At 36.8% G+C, this 21,283-nt stretch overlaps 2 protein-coding genes across 9 annotated transcripts in view; both read right to left on the reverse strand.

The window, feature by feature from the left end:
* map3k20a (mitogen-activated protein kinase kinase kinase 20a) overlaps positions 1–7,764 on the reverse strand; it is a 49,358-nt gene extending 41,594 nt beyond the window's left edge. The window contains exon 1 of the mRNA NM_001327940.1: positions 7,629–7,764. The gene's annotated coding sequence lies outside the window, so the exon portion shown is untranslated. The remainder of the gene's footprint in view (positions 1–7,628) is intronic.
* A 1,398-nt stretch (positions 7,765–9,162) lies between these two features.
* Positions 9,163–21,283, reverse strand: part of rapgef4a (Rap guanine nucleotide exchange factor 4a) — an 88,133-nt gene continuing 76,012 nt past the window's right edge. For 5 of the 8 annotated variants that reach the window (XR_015499059.1, XM_087267420.1, XM_087267419.1 and 2 more), the window contains 7 exons: positions 21,041–21,219; positions 18,133–18,223; positions 16,965–17,015; positions 16,780–16,867; positions 16,336–16,400; positions 16,199–16,253; positions 9,163–12,475 (listed from right to left, as the gene is read on the reverse strand). Coding sequence is in view for 4 of the 8 variants with exons in the window: in XM_087267420.1 (XP_087123546.1) it covers positions 12,345–12,475; positions 16,199–16,253; positions 16,336–16,400; positions 16,780–16,867; positions 16,965–17,015; positions 18,133–18,223; positions 21,041–21,219 (660 nt within the window). In the remaining 4 variants the exon portion in view is untranslated. The remainder of the gene's footprint in view (positions 12,476–16,198; positions 16,254–16,335; positions 16,401–16,779; positions 16,868–16,964; positions 17,016–18,132; positions 18,224–21,040; positions 21,220–21,283) is intronic. The other 3 variants (XR_015499058.1, XR_015499057.1, XR_015499056.1) reach the window with 2 other exon arrangements.

Consider the following 21,283-nt stretch of genomic DNA (forward strand, 5'->3'; position numbering starts at 1 on the left):
AAACAAATGTTGGAAAAGTAAAGCGCCATTAATACTTTCCAGATGCACTGTATACTCCTTGTGTTAACACTGTGTGCTTATATATAATTCTTTGGCTCCAGAAAGTGTCTGCAGGATATTTGATGAGACTAAATGAGGAACTGTCCCTTTAAGACGATAACTGGGTGAAGAATTGCATCATATTTAAATGAGCAAAAGCCATAAAGTCAGACATTTGATCATGACTTGCAGTGATGATGCATCAGTTTCCTCTTGTCAATGTTTAACAGGGAATTCCTCATCTCTGTAATCACAGCACATGACTCTGAGGAGGATCCACACTCGCTGATCAGCAGACAGCACATACCATAGTACAGATCACACCACGATAAACCTCCTTGAGGAGGAAGTGTGTTTGATTGTTTTAGTGCTCACCTAAAAGGGAATTTCACTTACAAAAGATGGAATATGTGAACAGCCCTTTTTGATAGCCTCAGCCATAGTTAAAATCAGCCTTTAATCCAATGTGGGTGCATATTAGCCTTGCACACAAGCTCAGAACTTTAAACTAGCGCACAGTTGGTATAACTTTGATTAGTTGCAGTAGTTTTGTTCAGTGCAGAAACGCGGTGTTGAAAAGCCTTTACGATTAATTAATTGTGATGAATTAAACCACGGTCAGTAGTGAAATCAGTTAATCGTTGCATCCCTATAAACACAAAGGAATAATCGTCAATATTAATCGTTTATTAACATTTTGAGCAAAAAAATCATAACCATTTTTACTCTTATCATGCAGCCTAGGGCTGGACAATAATTTTATATCAATATATATCGCGATAGATTTTTTTTCAATAACTGTGATATGATTTTTAAACCCATTTCCGGTATTTTTTTATATACATTTGCATATATATATATATATATATATATATATTAGGGATGTAACTGTATCAGAATTTCACGGTACGGTAATACCTCGGTATGAAAGGCACGGTACGGTATTTATTGAATAATTTACAGGAAAAACAAAACTAATGAAAAGACTCGAAAAAAGTGCCAAAAGTGTTTATTTACCTTAACACTGAACATATCAATGACATACAAATCAGCCATCTATCTGTACGTTTTGAAACATGAACTTAAATCTTTAAATTTTAATAACAAAAAACTATTAAACCATATAAAAAAAAATAAGTTTTAATTTAGTATTGTTGAAAACTCATCACATTCAACATTTAATCACTCACTCTCTCAGATAGAGATGGGTTTTAAGGAAAATGATCATATAACAATAATCTGGTAAAAGCTGGGATCTCTGGGCATGTCCCCTGCAACTGAAATAAACCCCTCTCATTTGGGACTGAGGTTTCTGGGACAGAGAGATTTGATTTAGCCAAGGTTGACAGCAGTGGGTAACGTTGTGCATTGTCTTTCCACCACTTGAGAGGACAAGCTATGAGTGAGATAGAGGTCTCTTTGCGGTACAAGTCAATGTCTGCATCAATCTGAACAGTGTGCTGTGTTCTGCAGTCCCCATGACTGTTTTTAGTCGTATTCCCCGACTTATATTTCACCACAGTCTGGCAGTGCCTGCATACTGTTTTTTTCTTTGTCTGTCACCTTTTCTCCTTTTTCGTATCTTTTTAGAAAGAAACCGAAATGCTTCCACACATCCGATTTAAAACCCGCTTTAGGTTCGATCATTTCCAGCTCTTTTTCTTCCCCGCTACTAACAACAGACTCCATTTCCACATTACTGGATCTGTAGTGACAACAGACAGCAAAGGATGATGGCCACGCCTAGGCTGATGGGAATTGTAGTTCCCGCTCCCTCCCGTTCGCTTCATTCGCCTAAGCAAACTTTTCTCAGCAATATAGTTTTATTGAGTCATGCGCCTACGGTAATATTGAAAAAAATTACTATTGCGGTATGACGGTATTTATAATATTGTTACATCCCTAATATATATATATATATAAGATCTTATACATTGTATCATTTGTCACTGAATGACTTTCAGAGCTCAGCCGTGAAGAGCGTGATCATGTCACTTGCGTGATGACGTACATCACAGGCCCGCTGCTGCCAGCGCTTAGCAATTCGCTCCGTCGCAGAAAGTTTTAGGTACAAAATGAGTGCCCTAAATACAGATGTGTATGAACAAGCTTCCACTAGTAAGAATGCAGACGACTTAGTTGATGAGAGAGGAAAAACTAATGCAGTAGTTTGGAAGTGGTTCGGTTTTTAAAGTTCCGATAAACTTAGTTTAGATGCTCTGCAAAATGTGCGGGAGAGTGGTGCCGAGTAGCATCAGGAACACATCAAATCTGTTTCTCCAGATAGAACAGTGGTCGGGAACCAATGGCAAAACCCACCATGCAGCTTTTGCGGCAAAGTACAAGATGAGCAAAAGCCGAAAGATAAAGGTAGTCAATTTTGTCTAATCAGCTTTCTTACATTTACAATCACTCTCATTGATTGGTGATTATGGTTTTACGCACAGTGAGCAGCGAAAATAAATAATGACATAGTGGCCTCCTAAATAACGTATGTACTTTCAAAAATAGAAATATATAAATAGACTATATAAAATATAGAAGAACTATTTTGTGTTAAACTTTTTATTTTAATTAGGCAATTACACACACAAATATAAATAGACAGATATAACCCTTAAAAGGACGTTCAAGATGAAAAGCAACCAGAACTATGAATATACTCATCTGTTTGTATAGGCTAAATACAAATAAAAAGTGAACATTATTTTTTTTTTGTACTTTTTTTAATAATAAAAAAAACAGCTATAAGAGCCTGGAGGTATTATTTTGCAAATTCAGTTTGCAGACATTTGTAGGTACAGACATCTATTGTGTGCGTTCTTTTCCTGGCTTTTTATTTTGTCCATATCGATATCGGAATGATATTATATCGACCGAAATTAAGAAATATATTGTGATATAAATTTTTGCCATATCGTCCAGCCCTAGTGCAGCCCTACAGTCACATATGCTAAGGAGGTTTTAAATTTTATGTAGGAGTGTAAATATTGTAGTTATGACAGAGTTAAATGTGTTCAGATAAAGAGAAAAACTGACGACAAATCTATCGATCACGTTAAAATAACAGAGTTAACATACATGTATTTTCACACATTATTTCACCAACTTTTCCAAATCAGCGTCTGTTTGGTGGTTTTTAGCAGATCTATAAAGTCAATTCTCCTCGGGTTCACTCAGGTCAGAACACACAGAGGATCACTTCTAAAATACAGATGATCATCTCACACTTATTAACCGCAAATATCTCACAGAGCAATTTGTCTGCAATCCAACAATATAATTACTGTTACCCGGCTCCTGTCTCACTTCAGACCAAAAACAAAGCAGTGTTTGTGAGTGTTAAAGCCCTTGTACTTAGTCTCGCTGTAAAAATCCATCTGAACTTCAATGCTTCTACAGTCTCCACCTTTTTCCTTTACACCCCATGGAGCTTTCAGGAAAACTCCCTAACAGTCAATGATGAAAGGATTTTCAGTTTTGGGTGAGCTCTCCCTTTAAGGTTAACAAATTTATAACAAAAGTCACAAAGTGGTGCAAAAAATATTAAGAATATATATAAATATAAATGTAAAGAAGTCTTTGTGACCTGTTTTTCCAAATGATTATTAGAGAAAAATGCATTTAAGGGAATGTTTAAGCATTCAAAAGCATGACATTTGCTGTTTGTTCAAACTACATGTTTAAAACAACCCAGGCTCATTGTGGAAACGTAGCCCCGCGGACGTTTCTGCGGACAGCGATTTACGTATTCGAGCGGTTTTTGTTTTCGCAGATTCGCGAGAGGCCTGCTGTGCCTGCTTTTTCGCTTCTCGGCCGGATCGGCCGCCCTCCTCTTCCTCTTCCTTCCCTAAACCCGAGCGACGGTTCGCAAAAGCCGTCCAGAAAAAAAAAAAGCAAAAGCCCTCGTCTTCGATTTCGACCGCGTTTTCGGATCCCGCCGCGTTCTCGCCCTTATTTTTCGGATTCCGTTTTTTGTCTCACCTGATTTCCGGAACCGCTGTTCCCCAGACTCGATCCCGGTCGTCGTCCCCGCGGCCGGCTCCTCCTCCGGGGCCTCCGCTCCGCCGACGCAACGCTGTGAGCTAAGCGGACAAACTGGTTGCATCGGGAAAGCCCTCCACTCGGGAGGCGAGCCGTCGGCCTGCGATTGCGAAGAGGAGGGGCGGAGCGGCGCCACAACGCCGCGCAGTGTTCGCTCGAAAAAAACTAAACGCGGCCTTACGTACCTCCGGCCACGTAAATCACGGTCTCCAGAAATGTCCGCGGGGCTACGTTTCCAGAATGAGCTTGGGTTGGTTTAAAATGAACCGAAACAACACAACTATAGAGATTTCCCTGGGACAACTTAATTGTTCAACCCAGGTTCATTCTGAAAACGTAGCCCCGCAGACGTTTCTGGAGACCGAGATTTACGTGGCCTGAGGTATGTATGGCCGCATTTTGTTTTTTTGACACATGAGAACAGCATGGGCGCGAACGGCGCATGCTTCCAAGAGGCGTTCGAGACGCGAAAAAGCACACACAGCAGCCTTTACGAAAACAAAAACTGCACAAATACGTACCTCCCGGGACGTATTTTGTGGTCTCCAGAAACGTCCGCGCGGCTACAATTCCACAATGAGCCTGGGTTGCAATTGTTTTATGTTCAATCCACTTAAATTTGTAAAACTAATAACTTAACTTCATTCCTTCATGTTGCAACAACACAAATCAACTGTGTGGAGCTCAACATCTATACAGTGTAAAATACAATGAAGTCATTTGCAGGGTTTAACGCTAAAGATTTTTTCTACAGAGCCGATCGGGCCAGTGGTTGAGATTTTTATTTGCCCTGCAAAAATTTTCACTGCCACACACACAAAAAAAAGTTATTAGCAATTTCTTAGCCACATATTTTAAATAATGTCTGTGAATCTAGAATTTAAACATTTTAAAAATGTTAATAAACGTATAACATAACCCGTCTTTCGGATGAGACGTTAAACCGAGGTCCCGACTCTCTGTAGTCGTTAAAAATCCCAGGATGTCCTTCGAAAAGAGTAGGGGTTTAACCCCGACATCCTGGCCAAATCTGCCCACTGGCCTTCATCCATCATGGCCACCTAAACATCCCCATATTCAATTGGCTGCATCACTGTCTCCTCTCCACCAATCAGCTGGTGTGTGGTGTGCGGTCTGGCGCAAAATGGCTGCCGTCGCGTCATCCAGGTGGATGCTGCACACTGGTGGTGGATGAGGAGATCCCCCCACTATGTAAAGCGCTTTGAGTGCCCAGAAAAAGCTATATAAATGTAAGGAATTATTATTATTATTATTATTATTATTATAATGAGCTGGTGTTTTATTGCAATTCTAAATAATTTTAATAAAAACAGCTTGCAACTTTTTTTTTTTTTGCTTTTTCCATGTAATTGTCTACTTCCAAGTCTTTAGAAACAGACGTTTTCTTTTAGTTTCTTCTTTTAGTGCCTTATAGTTTGATGTTTACTGGTTGTTACCAAGTTATGGAAAAAATAACGTGCTAATCGTAACAGGCCGATAGGGGCCAGTAACAATCCTGTCTACTGTCCTTAGCGTCTTTCACACTGGCCCCAGGCCACCGGGCAGTCCTTATAGTTGAGCCCTGATATGGAAAAAAAAGTGTATTTCCTGATTGATTTATGAACCAATAGGAAGAGAGCAGCGTTGTTATTTTCAGAACTCAACACATGTTCTCTGAACGGGAACAGAAAGTAAAACTATAGCAGAATAACTGGGATGTTTCTCATTCATCAGAGCGTGTTCACACACTCTCAGTACAATACACACACTCTGCATTACCGCAGTTTACCCACACAATACTAGCTGCTGGCTTTCTAACAAATAACAACACTTCCTAAATATAATAACTGCATTATTACATTATAGGGCTGTGCAACATATAGTATGGACAAAATAAAAAGTCTTTAGTTTCTATAGGGCCACACAAGATATCAGAAAAATTTAATGCAGTATCTATGGACCTAAAGCTGAAACAAATAGACGACATAGAAAAATAACAATCGCTAATCAGAGTCAGAATTTTGCCGAGGCTTTCAGTCTAAATGTTTCATTTCATTTAATTAGCTCCGAAAAATGTAAAAAAAAATCTATTATATCTATGTAAATTTTAGCATGATCGTTACATAAATAGTACAAAAAAATTTAATTTCTAATAAGTTAGCATTTATTTTAAGTTTGTTATGTTGTAAGAAATATCGTTATCGCAACAATCAACAACAATATCGCATATTTTCTCAGTATTGTGCACTATTGTTCAGTTTTTCTAAAAAAAAATAAATAAATCACAACGAAACACCTTTCTTCTTGGGTATAATAAATGCATAATTACATTATAGGGCTGTGCAATATGACTATATATGCTATAGATAAAATAAAAAGTCTATTGTTTCTATAGGGCCGCACAGCATATTGGGAAATTATCGCTATTTCGATAACAGTATGCAAAATCCATGGATCTAGAGCTGAAATTAATAGACGAAAGAGGAAAATGACAACAGCCAAACAGAAACAGAATTTATGCCGAGGTTTTCAGTTTAAATGCTTGTTCTTTTATTATTTAATAAGCTCAGAGAAAATATATATTACCTGTATATTTTAGTATGATCATTAATACATAATAAATATAATAGTTCAACGATTATGAAAAATTTAGCTCTGTTATAATTCACTTACATTTTAATACTTTTTGGTGCACTATTAAAAAAACAGCAACAACTGAAGGTTTTGATTATTCGAGCTATTATTTAATTGAATTTTCAGAAATGTACTATACCGTGATTTATACCATTGTAAATTTGATTACTTAAATATCGTGATGTGAGATTTTTGTCATATCGCTCAGCACTATTACATAATAATTACAGAGTTTTACAAAATCATTTTTAAGTAACATGACTCTGGAGACCAAAGTATCATATGACAGCGTCACAGTCCATTATCCATAGTACTTTCTGTAACAGATACATTAACTTACACTTCATTTTAAGGTGTATGTTTAGTTGGTGTTAGGTTTAGAATGCGTGTAATTATCATAACTAACTATAATTATATTGCTTATATGATAACAAGGTCACGTTAAAATGAAATTATTCAACATGAAAACTGACAAAATTTAAATTACACTTTAATTTGGCCGACGTTGCTGCAGATATACTATAGTATATACAGTGAATTATGCATAATTACATGTAACCAACCCTAAACTTCTTACCCCAACCATATGGTAAGTAGGCTAAATGTAATTAATTAACATTTACGTTACTCAGTCGTTAAATGAAGAGTTACACCGTAACTACGCCACCTTCAAATAAAGATGTTTTGATTTTAAGTTAGTTTTAACACTTCTCCGCAGTTATTTGTCAATATTAAGATAATTTTATAAACTATTTTCTCATAATTGATGTCTTTGTAATCTGATTATCCGGGAACAAGTCCTGACAGATCCATAGGCAGCGCTTCAGCACCGCACGGACGTGTGTTTATTACATGTGTAGCATAATGACACAAACACACACATACGCACACTTTCACACTCGCACACGTACCCGGTGAGCTGTTTTCTACTGTCGGTGTTCCCGGTAGAGATTCACAGCAGGTCCTGAAGTTGAAAGTCAATTCTGTGGGATGTTTTGGCAGTGTCCGGTGTCAGCTCCGCGTTCACGTGTGGGGAAAAAACTTCTTCCTGATCAGAACAGCGCAGCGGTGACGCAGCAGGGCGGAAACAGCGACATCCGAAGGACAGCACGTGAACTGACACACCAATCTAAGAATGTTTACATTGAGTGTGTACATTATTGCTCATTCATTATTAGTAGTATTATATTAATGCAATATCAATACATTACATCAATACATCAACAAATATATTATATATTAACATTTACGATATACAATTCATAAATAAAGTATGCTTTATTGGAATATTAGCCTGTTTATATGATTGTTTCAATACTATTATTTTAAAAAATAAACCATTTTTATTTCATTAATGTGTATTTAATTATAACAGCTATCATGTAAATACAGTTATATTACTAGAATATTAAGATCTTATTAATGTGATATAAATACAATGTTGATATTATATATATTTACATGTATTTAACACTTTATTCAAATAGTAGCCTGTTCATGATTATTATTTCAATCCTTTTTTTAAAAATAAACCAATTTTATTTTATTAATATGTATTTAACAGCAACAGCTAACATGGAAATACAGTTACATTAAAAAAGAATATTAAGATGCATATTGATTTGTTATATAATATTTTATTAAATTATATTGCATATTTATTTTAATTATAAACAATTTTTTATTTTAAGAATACAAATGTAATGATAATAGTAATACTATAGTCATAATAATATTAATAATAATCAACAGAAATATTATGATTATGATCAATTATATAGTAATAATAATAATAAACATGCATTTATGTAAACATATTTGTTATTAATACTGCTAAATATTACTTTTTATTAATAGAATATATTAAAACAGAAACATCACCTACAAATATGAATAATAATTAATGTTTAAAAACGTATAATAAATAGAAAATTTATATTTAATTATGATTAATATGGTAGTTAATTTAAGTTTTCATATTATATATTTAAAACAACATAAGCTGAATATTATAAATACTTTAATAATAATAATAATATTTATAATAATAATAATAATAATAATAAAAGTAATAACAAATGTATATTTTATTAATATGTATTTTCTAAATAATTATAGTGCTTTATTATAATTTCATAAAGTTATTAATAAGTACTAAAATCAATCAATAAATTAAAATTGACTATAAAAATTGTAAAAAAAAAAATAATAAAATAATAATAATAATTAAAAAAGCCCTTGACGTGTTTTTAAATATCCATATTATGACCATTTTATTTACATAAACCTCACAGAAGTATGATCACTATTATAAAGTTAATATAAAAAATTAAATGTAAAAAACATCGTGGTTTATTTATAATTTCATGTTGTCTTTAAGTACTAAAATCAGTCAACAAATTAAAAATGTGAAGTTCTGACTGAAAAAAATCCCTCGACATGTCATTAAATATCCATATTATGACCATTTTATTTACATATTCCACACAGAGGTATAAAGTTTGCAGACAAGCCACCAACAGGCTCTTGAAATGTGCTCACATGATCAATATTACTTCATGCTTACATTGATATAAATATCTCAACATGACTTACATCCAGCCCAAAAAAACTTGCACAACATTTACATAAAACATCTTTCAACAAAACAAATTCATAAATAATGATGACACATTACCCTTCAAAAGTTTGAGGCCTGTTCCATTTTAAAATCTTTTATTCACACCAAGGACAATTTTTTTTTAATCAAATATATAAATAAGAAAATTATATAAACTTTTGAGCGAGATGCTAATGGTCTAATCTGATTGAATGATTTATGCTAAGCTAAGCTAAAAGTGCTCTTGCTATAACTAAAATTTTATACTATTAATATATTAATACTGAATTATCAGCAATGAATTATTCATGAGTTTTCAAAAATTATTCTGAACATTTGTTTGAAAAAAGATTAAAGGAATACTTCATTTTACAGCTCCACTAGAGTTAAACTGTTGAGTTTTACCACTTTGAATCTATTCAGCAAATTTTCACAACCGGCAAGAGCAATTTTAGATTAGCTTAGCACAAGCCATTGAATCAAATTAGACCATTAGCATCTCTCTCTAAAAAAAAAAAGAATTATTTTCCCATTTGAAGCTTGACTCTACTATGGTAACATCGTGTACTAAGACTAGCCGAAAAGTTTAAAGTTTTCTAGGTTGATGTGACTAGGAACTATACTCTCTTTCTGTCGTAGTAATCAAGAACTTTGCAGCCATACCATTGGCTATAGAAGCGCAATGATATTATGAAGTGCTGTTATTTAGTTACCCAGCTGGGCACTATTTTCAGGTGCAATACTACACAAGAGTAAAGCTTTAAATAGGAGGATCATCTAAATTCTTTTTTGAAAATTTTCAGACGCTAATGGTCTAATCCGATTCAATGAATTATGCTAAGCTAAGCTAAAAGTGCTTTCGCCAAAACTGAAAATTGTCTGAATTAATTGAAAAGTGGTAAAAATCATTTGCTTAACTCTACAATTGTGACTATATATATTATTAATATCAATACTGAATTTTAGCAATGAATTATTCATGAGTCTTCAGAAATCATTCTGACATACAGAACATTTATTTGAGAAAAGATTAAAGGAATACTACATCTTAAGAAAAAAAAAGCCAAATTTTACAGCTTCACTAGAGTTAAACAGTTGTGTTTTACCACATTTGAATGCCCTACCAGCCACAACCCATCTCTGGGAAACATCCACATACACTCATACACTACGGACAATTTAGCCTACCCAATTCACCTGTACCGCATGTCTTTAGACTGTGGGGGAAACCGGAGCACCAGGAGGAAACCCCCGCGAACGCAGGGAGAACATGCAAACTCCACACAGAAACGCCAACTGAGCCGAGACTCGAACCAGCGACCTTCTTGCTGTGAGGCAACAGCACTACCTACTGCGCCACTGCTTCGCCAATCATAAAAACTCTTTTTGGAAAATTTTCAGATGCTAATGGTCTAATCCGATTCAATGATCTATGCTAAGCTACGCTAAAAATGCTCCTGCCAGACAAAAAATGGTAAATTTCAACAATTTGTTTAACACCAGGTGAGCTGTAAAATGAGCCTATTTCCAAAAATAAAACAAAAAACGTAGTGTTTCTTACATTTTTGTGTAGATTTTTGTTGGAACGGTGACACATTTGGCATTCTTTGATCAATAGACAGTTATACTTTATTAAATACTCATTTTTGATCCATTTAATAATTTAAAACATTCCTTTTTAACTCATCTGACCCCAAACTGTGTCCAGCAGTACAGCTAATACGCTCTTAATCTCCTTCAAAGTATGAAAAGAGGTCTCATAAAACTCAGACAGGAAAAAACTTCACTTTCAAGCTCATGATTCCAAACTCTAATAAAAAAAAACAAACACACAACACGCAGTGTCCTCTGTTAATACTAGCAGCCTTGGTAAACAGGAGCAAAGAAAGCTTCATTGATCTTTTGTTCAAAATAAAACCAAAAAAATCAAATGTTTGCTTTTAAAAGAGGGTAGGGGCTTCATGCTAAGACTTTAGTTGAAGGGGGTGTTCATGACACCTCCATAATCACGATGACATGCCATGAATATGATTACGAGTTTGTGCATGCTACTGATAACAACTCTCATTAAGTGTCTTTAGCTCTGTGCATGCATTCATTCATTTTCCTTCGGCTGAGTCCCTCATTGCCACAGCGGAATGAACCGCCAACTTATGAATCATATGTTTTACACAGCGGATGCCCTTCCGGCTGCAACCCAGTACTGGGAAACCCCATACACACTCACATTCACACACATAGAGCCAATTTAGATTATTCAATTCACCTCTAGTGCATGTCTTCGGGCTGTGGGGGATACTTAAGCCCCCGGAGGAAACCCAAGCCAGCGATAAAATCCGAAAAAGTGATAAAAATCAGAAGAGGGCTTTTCTTTTTCTGGACGGCTTTTGTAAATTGTTGGTTGGGTTTAGGGAAGTAAATGGGTGGGCAGGTCAATTGGCAAAATTGGTTGGGTTTAGGGAAGGAGGAGGGTGGGTCGCTCAGTAAATCATTCAGTCAGTCACACAGATGGTCGTACGACAGCGCCCTCTGGTGGGTTTACGCGATAATAGCGTGGGTGTGAAGGGCACTCGCGAGAGACATTTGAGATGTGAAAAAGCGCACACAGCGGCCTCTCGTGGATTCAAAAAAACAAAAACTGCAAAAATAGGTACCTCCCGGGACGTATTTCGCGGTCTCCAGAAATGTCCATGGGATTACGTTTTCAGAATGAGCCTGCGTTGAAAAGATCATTAAACATAAAACAACATTTTCCAAATCATTCTTTCCTCTTATTTACCAAGGATGCCAATATTAGTGTATGGTGTCAAACTGTTCAGAAACCTGTAAATAAAGAGAAGCAGCATCTCGAATCAGCATCGTCTTCTTCGTCTTTCGTGGCAGAATATGAGAAAGCCTGCAGATCCGCACACCGAGACGAAGCCACACTTTGAGACAAGCCGGCGCGGGGGGGAAAAGCCCTTGTGTTTGGCTGCTGTGTTGCTCTAGCTTATCTTCTGGCTGAGGTGGAGGTGAAGCTGTGGGGTTTTCATGTCCGCCGGGGCTCTAGACGGTGGGACAGCTGTGATAGACTGCGCTGGTTATCGATCACGCTGATGTGGCGGACGTAAGTGCGCACGTCCTGATGGCTTTTACCCGTCGCCTGCGGAGCTTCCTGATCTGTAGAGGAGAATAAAAGAATCACTTCAGCTTGAGCTGGGTTCCACACAACTCCTTCATGTTGTCGCGACACAAATAGATTATTAATTCATTCATTCATTCGTTTTCCTTCAACTTAGTCCCTTATTTATCAGAGGTCGCCACAGTGGAATGAACCACCAACTATTCTGGCATATGTTTTATGCAGCGGATGCCCTTCCAGCCGAAACCCAGTACTGGAAAACACCCAAACTGTCTCGCATTCACACACACGCACACACACACACACCCACTCATACACTACAGCCAATTTAGATTACAGTGCGTCCGGTAAGTATTCATAGCTCTTTACTTTATTCACATAATGACAATGTGAAAGAAGAGTTTTTGAAATTGTTGCAAATTTATTAGCTATAAAAAAGCTGTAAAATCACATGCACATTAGTATTCACAGCCTTCACTCAATACTTTGTTAATGCTCCTTTGGCAGCAAATACAGCCTCAAGTCTTTTTGAATATGATGCCACAAGCTTGGCACACCTGTCTTTGGGAATTGTTGCCAGTTCCTCTTTGCAGTACCTCTCAAGCTCTATCAGGTTTGATGGGAAGTGACGGTGTACAGCCATTTTCAGATCTCTCCAGAGGTGTTCAATAGGATTTAGGTCTGGGCTCTGGCTGGGCCACTCAAGGACATTTACCGAGTTGTTCTGAAACCACTCCATTGATACTTTGGCGTTGTGCTTTGGGTCACTGTCCTGCTGGAAGATGAACCGTCGGCCTAGTCTAAGATCAAGAACACTCTGATGCAGGTTTTGATTCAGGATGTCTCTGTACATTGCTGCATTCATCTTTCCCTCTATCCTGACTAGTCTTCCAGTTCCTGCTGCTGAAAAACACCGCCACAGCATGATGCTGCCACCAACATGCTTCACTGTAGGGATGCTGTTAGCCTGGTGATGAGCGCTGCCTGCTTTTCTCCAAAACTTAACACCTGGCATTCACTCCAAAGAGTTCAATTTGAGTCTCATCAGACCAGAGAGTTAAGTTTCTTATGGTCTGAGAGTCATTTAGATGCCCTTTGGCAACATCCAGGTGGGAAGTGGCTTCCATCTGGCCATACAGGCCTGATTGGTGGATTGCTGCACAGATGGTTCTGTAAGGTTCTCCTCTCTCCACAGAAGAATGCTGGAGCTCAGACAGAGTGACTATCGGGTTATTGATCACCTCCCTGAGTCAGGCCCTTCTCCCGAGATCACTCAGCTTAGATGGCCGGCCAGCTCTAGGAAGAGTCCTGGTGGTTCCAAGCATCTTCCACTTATGGATGATGGAGGCAGCTGTGCTCATTAGAACTTTTAGAGCAGCAGAAAGGTTTCTGTAACCTTCCCCAGCCTTGTGCCTGGAAACAATCCTGTCTCGGAGGTCTACAGACAGTTCCTTTGTCTTCATGCTTGGTTTTTGCTTTGACATGCACTGTCAACCCTGGGACCTTATATAGACTGGTGTAAGCCTTTTCAAATCATGTCCAATCAAGTATTCATTATTAGCTTGTAGCTAGTCAATGCTACACTGATGAGTCAAAAGAAGTCTATAATGTTCTGAAGCAGAAATATTGATGTTGCGCCGCTCACATTTTCTTCAGAAAACATACATTTATAGTTATTATTATTATAATTGCATGCCTTTTTAAATCTGGTACTAGCTTGATTATAGCAATATACTAATCGGGCAAACGTAACAGTTAGGACATTTTTAGTAATAGTTTAACCTTTGACAAAGTTTATAACATGTTTTAAAGTAACTTAGCATACTTTATATGGATTTGCAGCATGTTTTAGTGTTTAGTTATTCGATATTAGCTTGTAGCTAGTCAAAAACGACAATTCCCAGGTCTCTATGATGTTCAGAAGCAGAGATATTGTGATGTTGCGCCGCTCACGTTTTCTTCAGAAAACTTACATTTATAGCTATTTTTATTATTACTATTGCACGCATATTTAAATCTGCTGCTTTTCGCAGGTAGTTAAAACAAATGTTAACAAAGTGTATTACAGATATGACGATACGACTACATTGTCTGAGAGTGCTTTCACACCTGTGAATCGATTCAGTTGTTACAAAACAGAGATTAAAACTGTTACATTGTTGCTCTTTGTTCTTGGTGTGGTTCGCTTTCACACTGCAAAGTTTCTAAATGGACCAAAAGAGCTAAAACAAGTCACGTGTGAGTAAACTCTCCTCACATTGGTCAGAGTTAAATGGCTTATTAAGGGCCTGCTCACACTTTGCCATCCATACCGTGCCCAGGCCCGTTTCCCGGATTGTTTGAGAAGTGTGAGTGCGCTGAATCGGGCTCAAGCACGGTTCACTTGGCCGGCCCTGGCCCGGTTGGAAGAGGTGTGCCAGAGCGCGGATCACTTGGGCTTTGGTGCGGTACGCTTGTGTGTGAGTGCAAAACGCGCCAAAGCCAGAAACTGAAAGCGAGACGGGACTTTTAAAGGGGCTGTTTCATATGGATTTATTAATCATTCTTACTGTTCAGTGAACGCAAACTGCCGTAGTTTATTAAAGACGAGATCTCCTCACTGCACGTCAGCTGCACGGCTTCAGCAGACCTCCTCATTCCTGCAGCACGAGAGCTTTATGATTGTTTATGAGCGCCAAAAGTGGCGGATCTGCGGCGAAATATCTGACTGCGTGTCACCGCATCCCTAAGGACTGTTTGGCGAAATATTTGACTGCATGTCACTGCATAACAAACGACTGAAACGATATAACTAGAGAAATCTCCGCTGTGCTGCTGAGTGAGAGAGCGCTTCTCACTGAACAGCGCAGCAGCGATGACGTAAGCTTGCCGAGGCCCACTTGTGGTGTGAGTCCGGGCCGTTGGGGGAGACGGGAGGGGGGACAAGCGTGCTTTGGCCCGGTTTGAGGCAACTGTACCTAGTGTGAGTACGGCCTTAGCAGAGTCCCGCTCAGCTGTCAGGAGAGGTGGTGGTCTAGGTGTGAAAGCACTCTGAGCGTGCTTTCACACCTACACTTTTGTTTCGGAACGTGTCTCGTTTGCCCAGTTAGCGCGGTTCGTTTGGCATATGTGGACAGGGCAATCACGCTCTGTTCCGCGCCAAAGTATTCGCTCCGAGATCGCTTGAGTGAGGTGGTCTCGGCTCGATTGAAACGAACCCTGGAGCGGTTCGATTGCAGTGAGAAAGCGATCCGATCCGAGTGCGGTCATATCACAGTGTTTTTGGATATGTAATAGGCTTACGGCTATATGAAGAGAGAATTATGAGTAGGGCGGGAAGTTTCGCGAGTCTCCGGATGCCCACAAACGAGTGATGATCTCCCGGTAATCTTGCATCTCCCTCCCTCAAATAGGCATCGTCGCGCACACTTCTCACCCCTCCCCACCGCGTCTCTCCTCAAACATGTCGCGCGCACGCACCCTGTCAATCCCCACCAAACCACCACCTCTCCTGACAGCTGAGCGGGACGCTGCAAAATAAACCCTGACACTCTGACCAATGTAAGGACAGTTTACTCGCACGTGACTTGTTTTAGCTCTTTTGGTCCGATTAGAAACTTTGCAGTGTGAAAGCGAACCGCTCCAAGAGCAAAGAGCAACAATGTAACAATTGTAATCTCTGTTTCGGAACAACTGAATCAATTCACAGGTGTGAAAGCACCCTCAGATTACAATGTAAGAGGTTAGAATAGAAATGAAGATGAATTGAATTGTTTTCTTACCAAATGGTTGACTTCTGCAGTATCTTATGATTCTGACTGTGTTTGCAATCATTCTCTGGAAACACACACACACACACACACGTTAAACAAGTTAAAATAGTGTCAGAAATGATGGAAAAGAGTCTTTGGAAACTCACCATCTTCTCAAAGTTGACCAGTCGGTCAGTGAAGGTCTTGTTTCCCTCGTGTGTGAAAGTCATGTCTGCAAGCACACAGATGTTGATGCAAACATTAATTCTTCACATTCTTTGCTTCTACTCAATGAAATGCTTGAAATAAATATTTTATGAATGAATTTATTTCCAAATGTAGTAGTTTTAAAATGAGCACTACTGCAGGGGTGCCACTAGGGGGAGGAGGTGTAGGGGTTAGGTTGATTCTAAGTTCCCATGCAGTCTTGGGACCCCCAGAGATATTATTAGGGGCCCAAATGACCCAGCACTTCACTTTCGACCATGACAATATCCCTGCCTGACCCACCCCCAGTTTTCACTTTCGTTTTCGACACCCCCCGGTCTTCACTTTCGTCCACGAAAGCTGTCAGAGAGCCTGTGCCCAATAAATATTGGTAAAAAACTCACCTTTAATTAATAAGGGCATGAAGGGGATGATGGGGGGTTCTAGCTTGGCCATTGTAAGTCGATATGCTCTGTGATTTCTGGAGGGATCCTGAAAAGAGAAAGACAACAGATCTTTTGAGTACACCGTGTTTGACCAAATTTGTCATGGCCGGCTCTGGTCAATAATATCGCTATGATCAACTTACCATTAGGTTTTCAAACTCTCCATAAAACTTCTTGAATTTGCTGGGCAGCTTCTGTGAGAGATGCTCAGTCGATTAAACGTGGCTAGGTAAAACCACTCGTGTATCTCTCTGTGTGTAATAAAATGTGTGTGTGTGTGTGTGTGTGTGTAGAGTAACTATAAATTATAATCAGTTACTGAACACGAGTTACATGACAAAATTTGTAGGCAGTAATATGATCGCTCTGATTACACATGTAGGGGAATGTAATCTGACTACTTCTGGATTACATTTAGATTACTTTTGTGTCAACCCTTATTTGAAGTGGAACAATCTTGTACTTTTCTGTCACATATAAAGAAAATATATCATTCTTTATTGCTCATAAACCACCAAAACCAACATGGTTTGTGTGTGTTTGTGTGTGTGTGTGTGTGTGTATTGGTTTTGGTGGTTTACAAGGACAGATAATTGTATAATAACATGAGTATGACCTCGTTGTACTCTCTTAAGGTGGTTTACGAGGACATGCCTTGTGTTCTAGTAACTCAATAAGCTTAAAAATGTATTTTGTCATCTAATACACACTTTTATACTGTATGAATTACATTACATCTATGGAGAGTGCTCATAAACCACCAAAACTAACATGGTGTGTGTGTGTGTGTGTGTGTATATTAGTTTTGGTGGTTTATAAGGACAGATATTTGTATAATAACATGGGTATGAACTAGTTGTACTCTCTTAAGGTGGTTTACGAGGACATGCCTTGTGTTCTATTAACTCAATAAGCTTAAAAACATATTTTGTCATGTAATAAGCACTTTTATACTGTATAAAAAGCATTACACCTATGGAGAGTGCTCATAAATCACCAAAACCAACATAGCATATGTGTATTGGTGGTTTACAAGGAAATATATTTGTATAATGACATGGCTATGACTTAGTACTCTATTAAGGTAGTTTATGAGGACATGCTAGTAATTCTAGTAACGCTAATTAAAAAAAAATAATAAAATAAAATAATATTTTTTGTCATGTAATAAGCATTTTTATACTGAATAAAATACATTACACCAATAGAAACGGCTCATAAACCACCAAAACCAACATTGTGTGTGTGTGTGTGTGTGTGTGTGTGTGTGTGTGTGTGTGTGTGTGTGTGTGTGTGTGTGGGAACACTTACCTCCCATGTCTGACTGAGTCTACAGACCGCAGGGTTTCCCAGACCCATGATAATGGCAAAGAATGAGTTCAGGTTCTTAAACTCCTTACAGCTTGAAAAGAGCAAACACAGGACATTTAGAGAAGCTCAGCCTGGACACACACCACACACTCTACAATGCATTCACCGGTGTTCATGGCGTCGACGAATAATTTTTGTCACATTTTTCATCAGCAGCATTTTTTCACTCATGCAGACTAGACAAAAAATAAATGAAAATTGGTTTTGAATGACAAAAAGCTTTACTGACATTTTCATCAGTGAAGAAAGACAAAATAAAATTGTTTATGGAGGGACAATTTGCTTTGAGATCCAATTAGACCAGTGAGGTGATGTCCTTATGGTTACCAATGTGTAATTACAAATACATGTAAATACAGCTAAAGTCAAAATGATTAGCCCTGCTGGGATTATGCTTCTTTTTCCAACATTTCCCAAACAATGCTTAACAGATTCAATAATTTTTAATAGCATTTCCCTATAATATTTTTTCTTCTGGCGAAAGTTTGATTTGTTTTATTTTGGCTAGAATAAAAGCAGTTAAAAAAAAAAAAATTAATAAAAAAAAAACTCACCATTCACTGCCATTATATAAATAGCCACAATTAACAAGAAATATAATATATTTTTTTCATGAATGACTCTTTAAAGGGAAGCTATTTTGCCCCTTTCTGTAAGTTTCAGCTCGAAATACCACGCAGATAATGTTTTATAACTCTCTAAAATTGCCCCTTTTAGATTTTAATCGTAATTGTGGCGTTTTGGTGACTGTTGATTTAAACTCAAATTGCACTCCTTCTCAATGCATGTCTTTAATTTACCTCAGTTTATTTCTATGTTATGCTTATTTTTTTATTCAGTTTTCAATTTCATCAGTTAATTAACTGGCAAAATCCTGTAGTTTTAAAAGTTTCTACAATATGCCCATAGGAATCCATGGCCAAAACAGTGAATAAATAAATAAATAAATTAATTAATTAATATACAACAATAATAAATAAATAAATAAAACATAATAAATAAGGAAATAACATAATAAATAAAACATAATAAATAAATATATAAAATGTAATAAATAAATAAAACTTAATAAATAAATGTCTTAAAATAATAATAATAATAATAATAATAAATAAATAAAACGTAATAAATAAATAAAAAAAACGTAATAAACAAATAAAAATAAATACTTAATAAATATATACAATAAATAAATAAATAATAATAATAATAATAAAAATTCTTCTGGAGAAAGTCTGATTTGTTTATTTTGGCTAGAATAAAAGCAGTTTTTAATAAAACAAAAAAACCAAAAACATTTTTAATAAAAAAAAAAAAAAAACTGTCACCATCCACTGCCATTAAATAAATCACCACAATTAACAAGAATTTATTTTTTTCATGATTGACTCTTTAAACGGAAGCTATTTTGCCCCTTTCTGTAAGTTTCAGCTCAAAATACCACACAGAAAATGTTTTATAACTCTCTAAAATTGCCCCTTTTAGGTTTTAATCGTAATTGTGGCGTTTTGGTGACTGTTGATTTAAACTCAAATTGCACTCCTTCTCAATGCATGTCTTTAATTTACCTCAGTTTATTTCTATGTTATGCTTATTTTTTTATTCAGTTTTCAATTTCATCAGTTAATTAACTGGCAAAATCCTGTAGTTTTAAAAGTTTCTACAATATGCCCATAGGAATCCATGGCCAAAACAGTGAATAAATTAATAAATAAATAAATTAATTAATATACAACAATAATAAATAAATAAATAAAACATAATAAATAAGGAAATAACATAATAAATAAAACATAATAAATAAATATATAAAATGTAATAAATAAATAAAACGTAATAAATAAATGTCTTAAAATAATAATAATAATAATAATAATAATAATAATAATAAATAAATAAATAAAACGTAATAAATAAATAAAAAAAAACGTAATAAACAAATAAAAATAAATACTTAATAAATATATACAATAAATAAATAATAATAATAATAATAATAAAAATTCTTCTGGAGAAAGTCTGATTTGTTTATTTTGGCTAGAATAAAAGCAGTTTTTAATAAAACAAAAAAACCAAAAACATTTTTAATAAAAAAAAAAAAAAAACTGTCACCATCCACTGCCATTAAATAAATCACCACAATTAACAAGAATTTATTTTTTTCATGATTGACTCTTTAAACGGAAGCTATTTTGCCCCTTTCTGTAAGTTTCAGCTCAAAATACCACACAGAAAATGTTTTATAACTCTCTAAAATTGCCCCTTTTAGGTTTTGATCCTAATTGTGGCGTTTTGGTGAATGTCACTTTAAATTCAAATGAGATTGTACTCTTTTCAAAAGAGGGCGGGGCTACAAACACCTGTGTCAGCATAGTGACAGATCCAAAAACAAGACTAGCAAAATCTTCAAACAAATCTCAAAAGAAGTGTGTCAGAATGCGTCAGTCTTTAGAGATTTCAGTATTCATTTGTGCATCCCAAAACTCCACATTTATAATCCTCTTAGTCTTCAGCCGGTGAAAACACCAAACTAAGACGTGCTTCTCACTCAGGGCTGCCTATGCTAATGAGGGTGAGATAGTCACTAGTGGGCGGGGCTTTCCCTCTCTGATGACACCTACAAAGGGAGAATGTCAATCAAAGTGTTTCTGCAGACTGTTTTAGTCAAGTCTGATTATAAAAAATAGAATAAATTAATTTGTACCATTAGAGGCTGGATATATTCTAAATCTCTTATAAAAATGATTTTTGCATAATAGCTCCCCTTTACGTGTCTGACAACAAGTTAAAATCATGAACAGCGTGCTGAATAACATCACGTTTAAGAGTGAAGTCGTGCTGGACTGACTGTGCAGCGATCTTGATGAACTTCTTGAGGAGCTGCACTCGTTTGCTGAGCGCGGGACACAGACAGACCTCCGTCACCACCCACAGCTGCACCTCATTGAAGCGCCGCAGGAACAGGTCCAGATTGGCGGTGGTCTTCTTAAAATGATGTCGGCCGAACGTGTGGTAGATCAGCTCATGCTGCAACACACACACATCCACTAAGAGTGACTAGAATAGCAGTCTTCAAAGAAATGATCGGCTG

The sequence above is a fragment of the Danio rerio genome, chromosome 9, assembly GCF_052040795.2.
Source record: "Danio rerio strain M-AB ecotype USA chromosome 9, GRCz13ab, whole genome shotgun sequence".
Taxonomy (NCBI): Eukaryota; Metazoa; Chordata; class Actinopteri; order Cypriniformes; family Danionidae; genus Danio; species Danio rerio.